This window comes from Hemiscyllium ocellatum, chromosome 13 (assembly GCF_020745735.1).
Source record: "Hemiscyllium ocellatum isolate sHemOce1 chromosome 13, sHemOce1.pat.X.cur, whole genome shotgun sequence".
In the NCBI taxonomy this organism is placed as follows: Eukaryota; Metazoa; Chordata; class Chondrichthyes; order Orectolobiformes; family Hemiscylliidae; genus Hemiscyllium; species Hemiscyllium ocellatum.
In genome coordinates, this window is record NC_083413.1 from 87,227,111 (window position 1) to 87,243,553 (window position 16,443).

At 43.5% G+C, this 16,443-nt stretch overlaps 1 protein-coding gene across 3 annotated transcripts in view; it reads left to right on the forward strand.

Moving 5' to 3' along the window:
• Positions 1–16,443, forward strand: part of LOC132821984 (ephrin type-B receptor 1-like) — a 494,253-nt gene that overhangs the window by 386,281 nt on the left and 91,529 nt on the right. For all 3 annotated transcript variants that reach the window (XR_009645375.1, XR_009645376.1, XM_060835030.1), the window contains exons 7-8: positions 8,673–8,835; positions 14,014–14,122. Coding sequence is in view for 1 of the 3 variants with exons in the window: in XM_060835030.1 (XP_060691013.1) it covers positions 8,673–8,835; positions 14,014–14,122 (272 nt within the window). In the remaining 2 variants the exon portion in view is untranslated. The remainder of the gene's footprint in view (positions 1–8,672; positions 8,836–14,013; positions 14,123–16,443) is intronic.

Sequence of the window (16,443 nt, forward strand, 5' to 3'; positions counted from 1 at the left end):
GGTGGCACAGTGGTTAGCACTGCTGCCTCACAGCGCCAGAGACCCGGGTTCAATTGCCGCCTCAGTCGACTGACTGTGTGGAGTTTGCACGTTCTCCCCATGTCTGCGTGGGTTTCCTCCGGGTGCTCCGGTTTCCTCCCACAGTCCAAAGATGTGCGGGTCAGGTGAATTGGCTATGCTAAATTGCCCATAGTGTTAGGTAAGGGGTAAATGTAGGGGTGGGGGTATGGGTGGGTTGCGCTTCGGTGGGTCGGTGTGGACTTGTTGGGCCGAAGGGCCTGTTTCCACACTGTAAGTAATCTAATCTAATCTAAAAAACCTGTGGACTATAACTTGGTGTTGTGTGATTTTTAACTTGGTTCATCCCAGTCCAACACCGACTCCTTCACATCATCAAGAGGATTTAATCACGTTGGAACATTCTTCTTGGAGATAGGTTTATAATGGGCTACTCTGAAATGCAGATCCACACTCATATCCAAAGTGCAGTTACCAGATTCTATTGTTGGAGGGCCAGTGTTTTCTGCATGAGGAGAGTACAGCTCTATCTATAGGGGGAAGTGCCTGGAGCACACACTCGTCATCTTTGTCTAGTTACAACCATCAGTGTCTCTCTGTCTGCTCTGTCCTTAAAGATCACATCACTGGAATGCACATCCCAGTTCTCAATTGACAGTGCATGTTGCTCACTGATGGTTTCTGTGCTTAGCAGCATAGAAGGTGGCAGACAGTAAGCTTGGATAGAGGGTTAGAGCCCTTATCCTGTCACAGTGAGTCTCATTGAGATTCGAGGCTGACTCTGAATGCAGTAGGGAACCCTGTTACTTGGCATCTTCCAGCAAAAAGCATTGGTGGGAATGAGTAGTATGGGAATGGCTGGTGGATGAATTGTTTGAAAGAAAAGTCTTGTTATGCAAAATAATTAAATCCAGTCCTTCAAAGCAAGAATCATAGAGTCATCAAATCTGCACTGAACTATCTTACACTAACCCTACTTTCCAGCACTAGGTCCATATAAATGTTTTAACATTTCAAGTGCTCACACAAGTACTTTTTAAAGACTGTGAGGTTTCCTCCCTCAACTACCCTCCCAAGCAGAGTATTCCAGAAAAGCACTACCCTTTAAGTATGAAATGTTTTCCTCCAATCCCCTCTAAACCTCCTATCTTTCAATTTAAAATTACGCCCTCTTGTTATTGACCCCTGGCAAAACAACCTGAGCTTATTCAGCCTCTAAAGTGCTCCACGCCAGGTAATATCCTGGTGAATCTCCTTTGCAACCCACCCACTGTGGTGACCAGAACTGCATACAACACTCCAGCTGTGGCCTAACCAACGTTCTGTACAGCTCCCATATAACCTCCCATAGATTTTATAATCTATGTTACATATGTGCCCCGTATGCCTTCTTACCTATTCTATTAATTTGTCCTGCCACCTTTCAGGATCTGTCGACAAACACCCCCACATCACACTGTTCCTCCGAGTTTCCTAGTGTCCTGCCATTCCTTGAGGACTCCCTTATTTTGTTACTGCTTCCAAAGTGAACCCCCTCACACTTTTCAGGGTTAAGTTCCACCTGCGACTGATCTGCCCATCCAACCAATTTGTCTGTAACATAAGATCCTCTTTCTCACTTCCAACTACCTGGCCAATCTTCATGTCATCCACAAACTTGCTTGTGAACCCCTCACATTCTCATCTACATTGTTTATATATCACAAATAAGAGTGTGACAATTCCTGTTGCAAACACTGATGCCAGATGAGACATTGCGCAGCAGTAGCCAGGACTGCAATCCCATTCAGCCATTCCAAGTGGTTTTCTACTTAATTTAGTGCTAGATAAGTACGAACAAAAACAAATCCCTTAAATTATTAGCAGAAACCAACAATGTAGGACATCAACAGCAGACCTGTCACTTTCTAAGATGATATGTTCTGATGCCCTGGGATCACTTCGCATGTTCAGATTAACAAAAGAATTGTCACGTACACTTCTTTAACTGAGACATTCAAACCAGCCAGGGAGGGAAGAAACAACTAACCATTCATCAGAATGCACAGTGATGCCTTTTTTGATTAGCTGTTTTTGTTGAATCAAGTGTCTTTGACTGGACTAGATATTATGATCTGGGGGCTCTCTCTGGAAGCTGAGGGATAGTTTCGACAGTAAATTTCAAAAGGATAAAAATCGAAAGATCTGCAGATGCTGCAAATCAGAAACCAAAAGCTCTCAGGAAGGGTCACTCTACTCGAAACGTTCACTCTGGTTTCTCTCCACAGATTCTGCCAGACCTGCTGAGCTTTTCCAGAAATTTCTGTTTTTGTTGTGTGTAAATGCTTGTTGGAGAAAAAAATTGTGAAGCTGTTGGGGGGTGGGGGAAATGGAGTTAGGACAAATTAGTTAGCTGTTACAAGGAGATGACAAGGTCACTTAAGAAGGGATATGGTGATTAGTCACTGAACTATTAATCCAGAGGCTACAATTACACTCTGGATTCAAATTGTACCATGGCAGTTGGTGGAACTGAAATTCAGTGTCGAAAAATCTAGAATTGAAAACAGTGAAAACGTCTCTGGTTCATTGATGTAAACCACTGACAGGCTAGATGTGGGAAGAATGTTCCTGGTGTTGGCGAAGTCCAGAACTAGGCATCACAGTAAGGGCTAAGCCATTCAGGACTGAGATGAGGAAGAGTTCCTTCACTCAGAGAGTTGTGAACCTATGGAATTCTCTATCACAGAAGGCTGTTGGGGTCAGGTCGTGAGATTATATTCAAGAGGAAGTTGGACCTGACCCTTGTGGCCAAAGGGATCAAGGGGTATGGGGAGAGAATGGGAATGGGATACTGAAATTGCCAGGATCATTTTGAATGGTAGTGTAAGCTGGAAGGAGCCTACTCCGTCACCAATTTTCTATGTTTCTGTGACGTCCTGTAGGAAGGAGATCTGTCATCCTTACCTGGTCTGGGCTACATCTGACTCCAGCCTGAGAGCAATGTGTTTGATTTTTAACTATTCTCTGAAATGGCTCAGGAAATTTCTCAGTTCAAGGGCAGTTTGAGACAAACACCAGTTTTAACCCTGCCAGTGATACCCACATCCTGTGAAAGAATCACAAATTAATGTAAAAATGGTCTTAGCGAGTTTTGAGACGATTTGTAGATCAGGTTGAGGTCTTGGGTATAGGTTTGCTCGTTGAGCTGGAAGGTTCATTTTCAGATGTTTCGTCACCATATTATCTAACATCACCGGTAAGCCTCCGGATAAAGCTTCATCTGGAGGCTCACTGATGATGCTTCCTTGTATGGTGACAAAACGTCTAAAAACAAACCTTCCAGCTCAGCGAACAAACCTACATCTGTAAAAATGGTCTCCTCCTGGTTAGTTATCAATGTTTGTGAACACTGCATCTGATGTGAATGACAGCAATTGCATATTGTTTGAGTGTGTGGCTGAGGAACGCAAGACTAGATAGACACCGTAGAAAAATTCCCTTATGTGCTTTGTTGGAAAACTCTCCACAGCAGGGATCAGCCGTCCATGGTGGGGAGAAACCAATTCATGAGCAGAAAATATTCATTCACCCCCATTCCAATTCAAGCCATTCTGTTGTCCTCAGAGTGGGTGACACGCTGGACAATAGACAATAGGTGCAGGAGTAGGCCATTCTGCCCTTCGAGCCTGCACCACCATTCAATATGATCATGGTTGATCATCCTTAATCAGTATCCTGTTCCTGCCTTATCTCCATAACCCTTGATTCCACTGTCCTTGAGAGCTCTATCTAACTCTTTCTTAAATGAATCCAGAGACTGTGCCTCCACTGCCCTCTGGGGCAGAGCATTCCACACAGCCACCACTCTCTGGGTGAAGAAGTTTCTCCTCACCTCTGTCCTAAATGGTCTACCCCGTATTTTTAAGCTGTGTCCTCTGGTTCTATGACTATGATGTGAATCCTGAGCAAATTGAGCCACTGGCAATCTCTGTTTCCAGTCGTTTAAAACCAGGCCTGAGAAATTGATCAGCACATTAGCAGCTAATTACTTTCTAATTAGGTAGATCTGCACTGAAACCAAAGCCAATGTGTAATTAATCATTCTGACCCAGAATTTCCTCCACATCACTTGCACTGCTGTTACACCTTTCAACAAAATGGTACATGCTGTACCATGGGTAGATTAAGAAAGAACAAATGTAGGATAAATGGCACAGAAACAGGCCATTTGGCCCAACAGAGTTGCACCAGGAAGTAGCTCAGGAACTGTACCTAGACTGTACCAGCATGGGTTGGGATTTAAATTCAGAATCTCCTGTTTATTCGACAGATGACCTGACTAACTGAATCACAATCCTAGGCTTATATTTATATAGCTCCTTTCACCATAAGACACAGGAGTAGAAGTAGGCCATTCGACTTATTGAGTCTCGATGAGATCATGACTGATCTGATGATCCTCAGCTCCAGCCTCGTCTCCTTAGCCCTTCATTCCTTTATCAATTAAAAATCTGTCTATTCAGCTTTGGGCAACCACAGGGTGTACCGAAGTACTTGAAAATGAATTAAGTTTGGAGCCTATTCATTGCATAAAATGCACCAACCAAGCTGTGCATTGGTATAAGCAAGAACCATCTTCACAGCTTTTTAATAGCATGGGCGTATTCTGTAGACTGGAGGAAGCAGGGCATGTACTAATACCTGATTAGATTAGATTAGATTCCTTACAGTGTGGAAACAGGCCCTTCGGCTCAACAAGTCCACCCTCTGAAGAGTAACTCACCCAGACACATTTCCCTCTGACTAATGCACCTAACACTACGGGCAATTTAGCATGGCCACTTCACCAGACCAGCACATCTTTGGACTGTGGGAGGAAACCGGAGCACTCGGAAGAAACCCACACAGACACAGGGAGAATGTGCAAGTCCGACACAGACAGTTGCCCAAGGCTGGAATCAAACCTGGGACCCTGGGGCTGTGAGGCAGCAGTACTAACCACTGAGACACCATCTCGTCCATCACACAACTGAGGGCCAAAGCATACAACTTCTCTGATTCAGATCTCCAGTCCCATCCTTGGGGCATTGAGGACAGTATGAACAGACCAAGAATGTGAGAGGGATACCAAGCCACCTGGAATTGACACTTGTCCACTGAAGGTGAGGCAGTGCTGGCAGTGGTACAGCCCTTGATCAATGGGGTAAGAATGCAAGGCAACACACTGGGCATCTGTCTGTCTCCCCACCCATCTTGAACATCAGTACAGTCTTCTGCTGCTGAACAAAACTGTTTCACGCCTAACTCTTTTCATTGTCTACTGGCCGTCCTCACTTGCAGCCCACTATACTGCTACCAGGCAACAGAGCCTTGTCCAAACCTGTCTCCACTGTATCACCCCAACCCTGACACCACATTGTTCCTGCCGCATTTGTAAATCTACGATAGTAAATTTGGGCACAACAAGATCCCACAAACAACAATATGATTAGGGCCAGATAATCTAAAGCGGAAAATGCTGGGGTAACTCTGACAACATCCAGGAGGGAGAGAAAAACAGAGAGAGTTATTTTTCGAGTCCAGTGATGCTTCCTCAGAACTGTTCTGAAGATGGGTCATTGGACCCAAAACATTAACTCAATCTTTTCCGTCACTCCACAGATGTTGCCAGAGCTGCTGAGGTACCCCAGCAATTTCTGCTTTTGTTGCTTCCAGGTCTCCAATGTCTGCTGTTCTTTGTCTTATTTTATCCGCTAATCTAGTTCAGGTGTTGGTTGAGAAAATCATGGCCGCTGAACCGCAGCATCTGTTGCTGGGCAATGCCGTCAAATTCTTTTCTTCCAACCACATCCACCAAGAGGGCAGCTGGTGTTTAACCACAGCATTAAGAGTGCCGTGCTCTCCACACTGCACTGAAACATTGAGCGAGAATGTTTGCTTAAGGTTCATACTTTTGTGAAGGTGAAGTCGTTGCTAGACAGTGTCGTGAAGAAGGCGTTTGGTACACTTGCCTGTTTTGACCAGTGCATTGAGTGGAAGAGTTGGGACATCATGCTGTGATTGCACAGGACATTGGTTAGACCACTTTTGGAATACTGCATTCAATTTTGGTCTCCTGCTATAAGAAAAACATAAACTTGAAAGGCTGAAGATAAGATTTACAAGGATATTGCCAGGGCTGGAGGGTTGGAGGTGTAGGGAGAGGCTGAATAAGCTGGAACTACTTTTCCTGGAGTGTCAGAGGCTGATGAGTGACCTTACAGAGGTTTATAAAATCGTGAGGGGCAAAGATAAATAGACAAGATCTTTTCCCTGAGGTGGGAGAGTCCAAAACTAGAGAGCATAGGTTTAGGGTGAGAGGAGAAAGATTTAAAAGGAACTAGGGGTACAATGTTTTCACGCAGGGTGGGGTGCATGATTGGAATGAGCTGTTAGAAGAAGTGGTGGAGGCTGGTACAATTACAACATTTAAAAGGCATCTGGATGGGTATGTAGGAAGGGCTTAGAGGGATATAGGCCAAGTGCTGGCAAATGGGGCTATATTAGGTGAGTGTATCTGATCGGCTGAAGGGCCTGTTTCCGTGCTGTACAACACTTTGACTCTGCCAGGAGTCAGATATGAACCCATGATTCCCAGACCAAACCAAAGGAGCTAATTCTGAGACAAGGTGGATGGGAAAAGATTCTTCAATGCTGTTTGAAGTAGAGCAATCAGGGTTGTTATCTCAATCTCTTGGCCAGCATTCATTCCTCACCTGACACCATTTGATCTTAGCTCTAGGCCATCTGTGGGACCTGGTGTCTGCAAATTGGCTGCAGTGCTCCAAGTGCTCTGGGATCGCCTGAGTTTAGGCACTACTTAAAAGCAAGCGTTAGCTTTTGAGCAAGTGCTTCAGCTGTATCTGCAGATGTGAACTATCAGTAGGAGCCTGTCCCTGTCCTGAATGCAATGGTAAATGCACATGCTCCACTCCTGTTAATAACCATTTCCTGGGGTTGAAGCTGGTCTGCAGGACAGAGTGATTGACTGGTTGGGTCATCAGAGGGCTTTGTGTTGGTCCCAGCAGAATGGTTGATCCATCTTTCCCACATGACCAGGCTGAGTTCCTCCTCCCTGCTGGTTGATGTTAATCCAGCTTCTTTCATCCCATCAGACAGAGTTCCTGCCTTCAGCCAGAGCTCCGTGTTAACGAGTGGGACTCCGCTGATCTAGATGCAGTGATGCTCAGCAACAAAACCGAGGCCAAAGCTAGAAATTTACCACCGTTCAGCTGCTTGGCTGTGTTTCTCAGGTTCAGGCATCGGTGTGTACCATTCATGCCAAATGTCACACTTCCTCTCTACAACTGCAGGGGTCGAAGTGCAAAACTGCTCTAGCGAAACCTTAAATGAGTGTCAAAGGTGATATTGTCTTATCTGATTTGGTAGGATGGAGAGAAGTTCAGGAACAAAGCACGCACAATCATCACAGAATGCAGTTTTCAACTAATTTGAAAACTAATCAAGGTATAGTTCAGGAGAACTTCTTTAATGTAGTCAGTTTGTTGTGGAATGTACTGCCTGAAGTAGGGCGGACGCAGATTCAATAATTATTTGCAAAAAGGAATTTGATGAGTGCTGGACAAGGAGAAATGTTTCGAGTCTATGAGGCAAGGGCTTACCTGATATGGAGGGGTTGTCTTATGAGCAGACATTGGGTAAGTTTGGCCAACACCTGTTCAAGTAGAAAAATAAGAGGTGTGCTTATTGAAACATACAACATTCTTCATGGACCTGATTTGGAGATGCCGGTGTTGGACTGGGGTATACAAAGCTAAAAATCACACAACACCAGGTTATAGTCCAACAGGTTTAATTGGAAGCGCACTAGCTTTCGGAGCGCCACTCCTTCATCACAACCACCTGACGAAGAAGCAGCGCTCCGAAAGCTAGTGTGCTTCCAATTAAACCTGTTGGACTGTAAGCTAGTGTTGTGTGATTTTTAACTTCATGGACCTGACAGGGTAGATACGGGAAGGTTGTTTCCCCTTGTGGGCCATTAGATTAGATCCCCTGTACTTTGGAAACAGGCCCTTCAGCCCAACAAGTCCACACCAACCCTCTGAAAAGTAACTCACCCCCCCTACCCCCGACTAATGCAATGAGCAATTTAGCATGGCTAATTCATCTAAGCTGCACATCTTTGGATTCTGGGACCAAACTGGAGCTCCCAGAGGAAAGCTACACAGACACAGGGAGAATGTGCAAACTCCACACAGACCCGAGGCAGGATTAGATCTCAGATCCCTGGTGCTGTGAGGGCAGCAGTGCTAACCACTGAGCCACCGTGCCACCCTTTCTCAGAGTATTGTGAATCCAGGATACTAATTACTGCAGAGGGCAGTGGAGGTTGGGTTGTTAAGTACCTTTGAGATTGAGATAGACAGATTTTTAATCATAAGAGCATAAAGGGTTCTGGAGAAAAGACAGAAAGGTGGAGTTTGAAGATTATCAGATCAGCCATGACCTCATTGAATGATGTATCAGACTTTGATGGGCTACTTCTGTTCCTACATTTTATGGTCTTAGGAGCATAAGCTTTTTCAAAGAGCAACAGGAACAATGTGCTGAATGATTTACTTCAAAAACGATTCTGTGGTTTAAAAGCGCTATGGAATCCATTTGTTTTTCAGGATCAGAATGAGTACAATTCTTCAGTGGTGAAGAGCCTGACAAACACAGCTCGCATCGATGGCCTGCGGCCTGGCATTGTGTATGTGGTGCAGGTGCGAGCCAGAACCGTGGCTGGCTTCGGAAAGTACAGCGGCAAAATGTGCTTCCAAACGCTGACAGATGGTAAGCTTGGCAGGGAAGGGTGCTGCTGAGGGGAATGGGTTAACAAGAATGGCAAAACTCCTAACTGACCACAGGAGTTAAAGCATTGTTCAGAGCCATCTTCCCAAAGCACAGGGAGACAGGAAGTAAACCAAAATCATTTCTGATGTCAAGATTCCCGGCCTCACGACTGCACTAAGTGCAGGAAGATGGCACCAGGAGCTCACTCCAGGCAAAGACTAGAACCTCCACCAGCTGCACTGAAATGCTGCCCAGAACAGCACCAATGATTCATCTCTTCTCCTGAGTTTGCACTTTGCAGACATGGGAGTGCTGTGTAGCCAACTGACCTGATTGTTGCAGCCTCTGTCCTTTCAGCTGTTAGTTGCAGCTTTAGAGGCAGCACACCTTCCAAATTAAACAGAGAGTTGTCATCTCAAACAGAAATCACCCAGATAACCTCAGGGGTCATTTCTGACTTCTCTTTTGATATGAAACTGGGAATTTGTATCAGAATACAGAATTAGTCTCTATCACCATGACAATAGCCTGTGCCATTTTCTCCTGCTTCTTTTCAACAGTACGTATCTACATTTGCCTAGGCGTACAAGAAGATTTATTCTCTTTGACAGTCAACACCTCAGAGAGTGAGCTACTGCAGTACTGCACGGTATTGCATTGAACTGTTAGAATGCACAATGAGGTCCCAAGAAAAGTCACACTGGACACAAAACATTAACTCTGTTTGTCTCTCCACATATGCTGAGTTTCTCCAGCAAGTTCAGTCTTTACTGTAGACCTCCAGCATCCACAGTGCTATGCTTTTATATCAGCATTGCAATCTGATTCAATAATGTGATTGTACAAAAGTGAACCACTTGCATTCTAATCAATAACTCTTCTGAATTCCACTAGTGGTGGATTTAAACAATAGCTGGGAAAAAGTGAGGTCTGCAGATGCTGGAGATCGGAATCTAGAGTATGGTGCTGGAAAAGCACAGCAGGTCAGGCAACATCTGAGGAGCAGGAGAATTGACGTTTCGGGCAAGAAACTTAAACAATAGCTGGCTTCACCCACTGACCAGGAATGAACTAAGCCAATTCCCCTCTTATTTTTATTTGCTCAAGACCATAATACCTTGAAGAGACTTTTGAAAGGATCACTGATGGTAAAACGGACTTATCAATTTAAACATTAGATCAATTTTTGCAAATGTCTTTGTGAACATGTATACATTTCAGCACAGTGCAATAATGTTGGCCTGTCAGAATACCACTTACATAGACTGACGTAAAATATACTGCAGAAACAAGCCATTTGGTCCAACTTACCCATGTGGCAGTCAAACATTTTCTTATTCTTACCCCATCTAACCTTATCAGCACTAGTGGAATACGCTTACCGAGCCTCACCTTAACTGCGTTTGCCTTAACCATTCCTTGATAGCAAGTTACAACTTCTGGGTAAAAACCAAGTGTCAGCTGTGGCTCAGCTGGTTGCACTCTCACTTCTGAATTCAGAGATTCCAACTTTAAATTCCTCTCCAGTGCAAGTGCTGAGGGAGTACTGCAACTAAGGAGTGCTATCTTTCACATGAAGACACCCATCCACATTCTCTGGCTAATGTAAAGGATCCTGTGGCATAATTTTGAAGTTATCTCCAGTATATTCACCTGTATTAATTCCTCAATCATCATCCTAGACAATGGATCATGCTCACTCTCACAATGCTACTTGTGAGAGTTACTGAGAACAAATTAGTTGCTTTGTTTCCTACATTATAACAATAACTGTAAAGAGTACTAGATAATCTGTAAAGAACTTTGAGGATTCCAATGAATATAAAAAAACTCTCTATAAATGCAATCTTACTTTCTTTCTGGTTTTCTTTTGGATTTCTTGGCGGCTATCTTATGGATGCAGATGTAGGTTTGCTCGCTGAGTTGGAAAGTTCTTTTCCAGACGTTTCGTCACCCCACTAGGTAACATCTTCAGTGGGCCTCTGTGCGAAGCACTGCTGATAATTCCTGCTTTCTATTTATATGTTTGGGTTTCTATGGGTTGGTGATATCATTTTCTGTGGTTACATCATTTCCTGTGTTGATGTCATTTCCTGTTCTTTTTCTAAGGAGTTGGTAGATGGGGTGTAACTCGATGTGTTTGTTGATAGAGTTCCGGTTGGAATGCCATGCTTCTAGGAATTCTCGTGTGTGTCTTTGTTTGGCTTGTCCTAGGATGGATGTGTTGTTCCAGTCGAAGTGGTGTCCTTCCTCATCTATATGTAAGGATACTAGTGAGAGAGGGTCATGCTTCGCCTGGAGCCCCACTGAAGATGTTATCTAGTATGGTGATGAAACGTCTGGAAATTAACCTTCCAGCTCAGTGAGCAAATCTACATCTGGAACCCCAACCTGGGCTACCTTATATTAATGGCCTCCAGTTATGTCCTTCCCTCCAAGAGAAAGTATTTGTCAACTTGTCAAAACATTTCATCATTTTAAAGACATGTATGAGATCATCCTCAGAATCATCCCTTAAGGAGAATCAAGACTCAGCCTTTCAACCCTTTCCTGTGAGATGATTTTAGTAAGATCCTTGTAAGCCTTCATTGCACCTTCTGCAGAGCCTCTATGAGCATTTTATAACATGAGAAACAGGACTGTCCACTTTAAATGTGGCCCAACTAAAAATTTGATAAAAGTTTAACATGCATTCTCTAATTTTGCATTTGTTTCACTCGGACTAAACCATTTTGTATGGTCTGCTTTTCCTGTCCCAGAGAGAGATAAAAGATATTGGGAAATGAACATCCTGGGGGTACTGTTTAAAGTATACATGACCAATCGGACCAGAGTCATTTGCCAACATTACAGTTTTCTCCTGCTGTGATGTCACTACTTTCAGTGATGTGTGCATTGTATTCCCAGATCCCTTCTCTGCTTACTCCATTTAGATAGTTTTTTTTACCTTGCATGTGATATGTGATCTTTATATACTCCCACATACTTGTTTCTTCACTTTATTGAGCTTCAAGTCACTGTGGTAGATTTTGGTCTCATAGCCTGAACTGTGTCCAGTTGAAGAGAAATTTCTCTGCATGGACTTTGCTCAGCTAGGGGGGAAACAGGATAGTGGCTTTGACAAGTTACCACCTTCTCTGATCCTGTCTGACCCGATTTCCTGTTCTCCCTCTTCTCCCTTGAGAAGAGTTCAATGAGATGCATTGACAGAGCGAAATAGTTCAGCAATAAGCCTAAGCACCCACATGACCTTGGGAAGCCAAGAGGGTTACTGTCTGGTCACAGCACGGATATCAGGATTGTACATTAGCTCAAATGGATTTTCTTTCTGAGCAGCTAAACTGATTAACGTGCTGCTGCATCGCTTTTCCATCTTGCCTGCAATGTACAGAGACAGGAGATTCATCATTTTATTCACTCAGATTCTTATTATTGACTGAAAAATTCAAGATTATTGGATGTCGGAGGAAAGTGAAAAATTGGTGTATCTTTCTTGCAGTAAAATAGAATAAACATATTCATTGAAGGGGAGCCTGTGGCATGTTAATATATAAACAGGGGTGAAAATCATCAACTGAGATTGTAAGGGAAGAAATTGAAAGCTACGGGCTATACATGCAGGCAGCAGGTAAATGACAGATTGCAAAATATGGAAAGGAAATCCATTTATTCAGTGCAAAGAAAGGACAAATCAAACATTGGCAATATACAGAGAGAGAATTTAATCTACACAATTAGCTCTTGCTCTTCAATGTAATACTCCCAGCACATAGGGCATGAGCCCTCAATTCCAGATTGAGCTCCTCAGTGACCATCAATGTTTGTAACAGAGTAATGAGGCAGCAGTGCTTTCAATCACATCTGTTGTCAGAGCATCTATCTGGCGCTTTCCATAGAACCATAGAACCCCTGATTTGTCTCCAGTAAAGAGCATGGCTTGGAAAAAATAATGGCCAAGAATTTGAGGGCCTATAACTCCTGAGTGTCCACCATTTACATTAATTAGGTTCCCTGTCTGCAATATTCCAGCTTGGACTCCCTAGGTGTGTTGATCTTTGTCAGAATCAAAATTAGTTTTGTGATACTGTGAAAGCAATGGTGGGGGTTGTTATTGCCCTCTGCTTTGGACAGTGTGACCTATACATTCTCTGTTGCCACAGAACTAGGAGATTTTAAGCTGAAGAACTTCCAACGCAAAATTGTTCAACAAAGACTTTCCAAGCCATTGCTCACTCTCATTGAAAATTTGGCCAAACTGCATCCTGTTGGTACACTGTCCAAATTGGAATGGATGATGGTTAACTTGTGGTTATTTCTTTGGCTCATATAACTGGCCAACAGCTTGAAGTACAATCTGGTGACCTGAAGCAAAGCAAATATTGGCAATAGACCTCATTCATTTCTTTTTGTGTGAACAAATAAAGTCTCACCTGCAACCCGAAAAATAACCCATCTTTTTCTTCAACTCCAGAGATAAGAACCGTTGGTTAAACACCATTCCTCAGAGATTATAGTAGCTTCTTAAAAATTGCAACTCCATTGAATCAGAAACCATATTTGGATGTTAAAATAGAACAGGTCCAGCTTGCCTCACCCAGTAAGGGCCTTACTCTTATTTAGAATCTGGATGAGTCTTGAAGAAGATTGATCAAGGACTGGTGGCTGTCTACAGGTTACACTTCCTGACCACTGCCAGATCCTGCTCCAATGACTCTTTTGTGGTCATCCCAGTTCTTCTTTCTTACCAGAATTCTGTACGGTAGGAATGTCAGCCTCACATAGCCTCCTTGAAAACACACTCTTGGCTTTCAAGAATCAATTTTCTTGAACCCTTCTCAGCAAGCAGTTACTTAATTCACAGAAAATGAAACATAGCCTACAATGAGTTAAGCAAACTCAATTACAAGGTACTTTAAACTGAGACCTGAAAGCAAACGCAGCAATGAGAAGGAAATATGCTTTATAAAAGGCTGGAAGATTGGGGGTTTGATTCAGCCAAAGTGCATTTGACAAGAATTTCATATTAACCTTAACCAGCACAGGCACAGCAGAGCTGAAGTGTTAGAATCGAAGCTTTCAGCCTGATTGTAATGATCTTGCTTTAGTGGCCTCACTTATTGCTGTAACGATTGTTGATGATGTTCCTGACATTGCTTCATTTTCTTTCGCCCCTTTTAGATGACTATAACTCTGAGCTGAGGGAGCAGTTGCCGCTGATTGCAGGGTCAGCAGCTGCGGGAGTGGTCTTCATTGTCTCGCTAGTAGCTGTCTCCGTCGTCTGCAGCAGGTCATTGTGGAAACATTACGCACATTCTTCTCCAGTAAAACACCTAGAGAACAAGCTGAGCCTTTTCTTTTCAATAATTAACTACCAGGAATAAAATAAAATTTGTCATCTGGTTCCAAAAGGACATCCTCAGTGTTGAGAGAATGAGTCTTCATGCTCCTGTTAACACAGTCCAAGTCAGAGGGCTGCAGAGGAGATGGCTCCTTAATTCTGTTGAGTAGAGATTTTCCGATCGTCTCTGTGGATTGATCATTTCCCATCATGTCCTCTAAATGGGGGAATCTAGAACAAGGGGCTTTGGGATACCAATTGGTGGAAGTCATCTTTCAGTAGGATGGTCTCCAATGGAGTGTTGGGTTTAATGTTGGCATTTCAGAAGGGATATCTTGGCTTCAGAGAGGGTGTAATGCAAGTGGACTAGAATTATCTGGGGGTTAAATAAGGTAAAACGGAGGTGGATCGATCACATTCACCTGCTATAGAAAGGATGTTATGAAACTTGGAAAATGTTCAGAAGAATTTACAGGGATATTGTCAGATTTGGAGAGTTTAAGCTATAGGGAGAAAGTGAATAGGCTGGGGTTATTTTCCCGGGAGTGTCAGAGGCTAAACCTTAGAGAGGTTTATAAAATCATGACGGGCTTTATGCATGGGAAATCATATCTCACAAACTTGTCTGAGTTTTTTGAAGAAGTAACAAAGAGGATTGATGAGGGCAGAGCAGTGGACTTCAGTGGAGTTCAGTAAGGCATTCAACAAGGTTCCCCATGGGAGATGGTTAGCAAGGTTAGATCTCATGGAATACAGGGAAAATTAGCCATTTGGATACAGAACTGGTTCAAAGGTGGAAGACAGAGGGTGGTGGTGGAGGGTTGCTTTTCAGACTGGAGGCCTGTGACCAGTGGACTGCCATAAGGATCGATACTAGGTCCACTGCTTTTTGTCATTGATATTAATGATTTGGATGTAAGCATAATAGATATTATTAGTAAGTTTACAAATTACACCAAAATTGGAGGTGTAGTGGACAGTGAAGCAGGCTAACTCAGATTACAATGGGACCTTGATCAGATGGGCCAATGGGCTGAGGAGTGGCAGATGGAGTTTAATTCAGATAAATGCAAGGTGCTGTATTTTGGGAAAGCAAATCTTAGCAGGACTTATGCACTTAATGGTAAGGTCCTAGGGAGTGTTGCTGAACAAAGAGACCTTGAAGTGCAGGTTCATAGCTCCTTGAAAGTGGAGTCGAGGTAGATAGGATAGTGAAGAAGGCTTTTGGTATGCTTTCCTTTATTGATCAGAGTATTGAGTATAGGGGTTGGGAGGTCATGTTGCGGCTGTACAGGACGTTGGTTAGGCCACCTTTGGAATATTGCGTGCAATTCTGGTCTCCTTTCTATCACAAGGTTGTTGTGAAACTTGAAAGGGTTCAGAAAAGATTTACAAGAGTGTTGCCAGGGTTGGTATTTGAACTACAAGAAGAGGCTGAATAGGCTGAGGCTGTTTTTTCCTGCAGCGTCGGAGGTTGAGGAGTGACCTTATAGAGGTTTATAAAATCTTGAGAGGCATGGATAGGATAAATAGACAAAGTCTCTTCCCTAGGGTGGGGGAGTCCAAAACTAGAGAGCATAGGTTTAGGGGGAGAGGGGAAAGATAGAAAAGAGATCTAAAGGGCAACCTTTTCACACAGAGGGTGATGCCTGTATGGAATGAGCTGCCAGAGAATGTGGTGGAGGCTGGTACAATGATAACATTTAAAAGGCATCTTGACGGTATATGAATAGGAAGTGTTTGGGTGGATATGGGCCGGGTGCTGGCAGGTTGGACTATATTGGGTTGTGGGATATTTGGTCAGCATGGATGAGTTGGACCAAAGGATCTATTTCCGTGCTGTACATCTCTATGACTCTATGAATGGAGTGAATAGTCAACTTTTCCCCAGGATAAGGGAGTTCAAAACTAGAGGGTATAGGTTTAAGGTGAGAGGGGAAAGATTTAAAAAAGGGACCTTCATGGCAACTTTTTCATGCAGAGGGTGGTGCGAGTGTGGTGGAGACTGGTACAATTAGAATATTTAAACGACATTTTGATGGGCGTATGAGTAGGACGGGTTTAGAGGAAAATGGACAAAATGCAGGGAAATGAGATTGGATTAATTCAGGATATCTGGTCAGTGTGGGCGATTTGGAGTGAAGGGTCTATTTCTGTGCTGTACCTCTCTGTGACTCGATAAAACTCAAGCATTTAAATTTTAAAATTCTCAGGTTGGATATTTACAGCAAAGCCATTCCCTTTGCTAGGCAATCAATAAAAATGGGCAC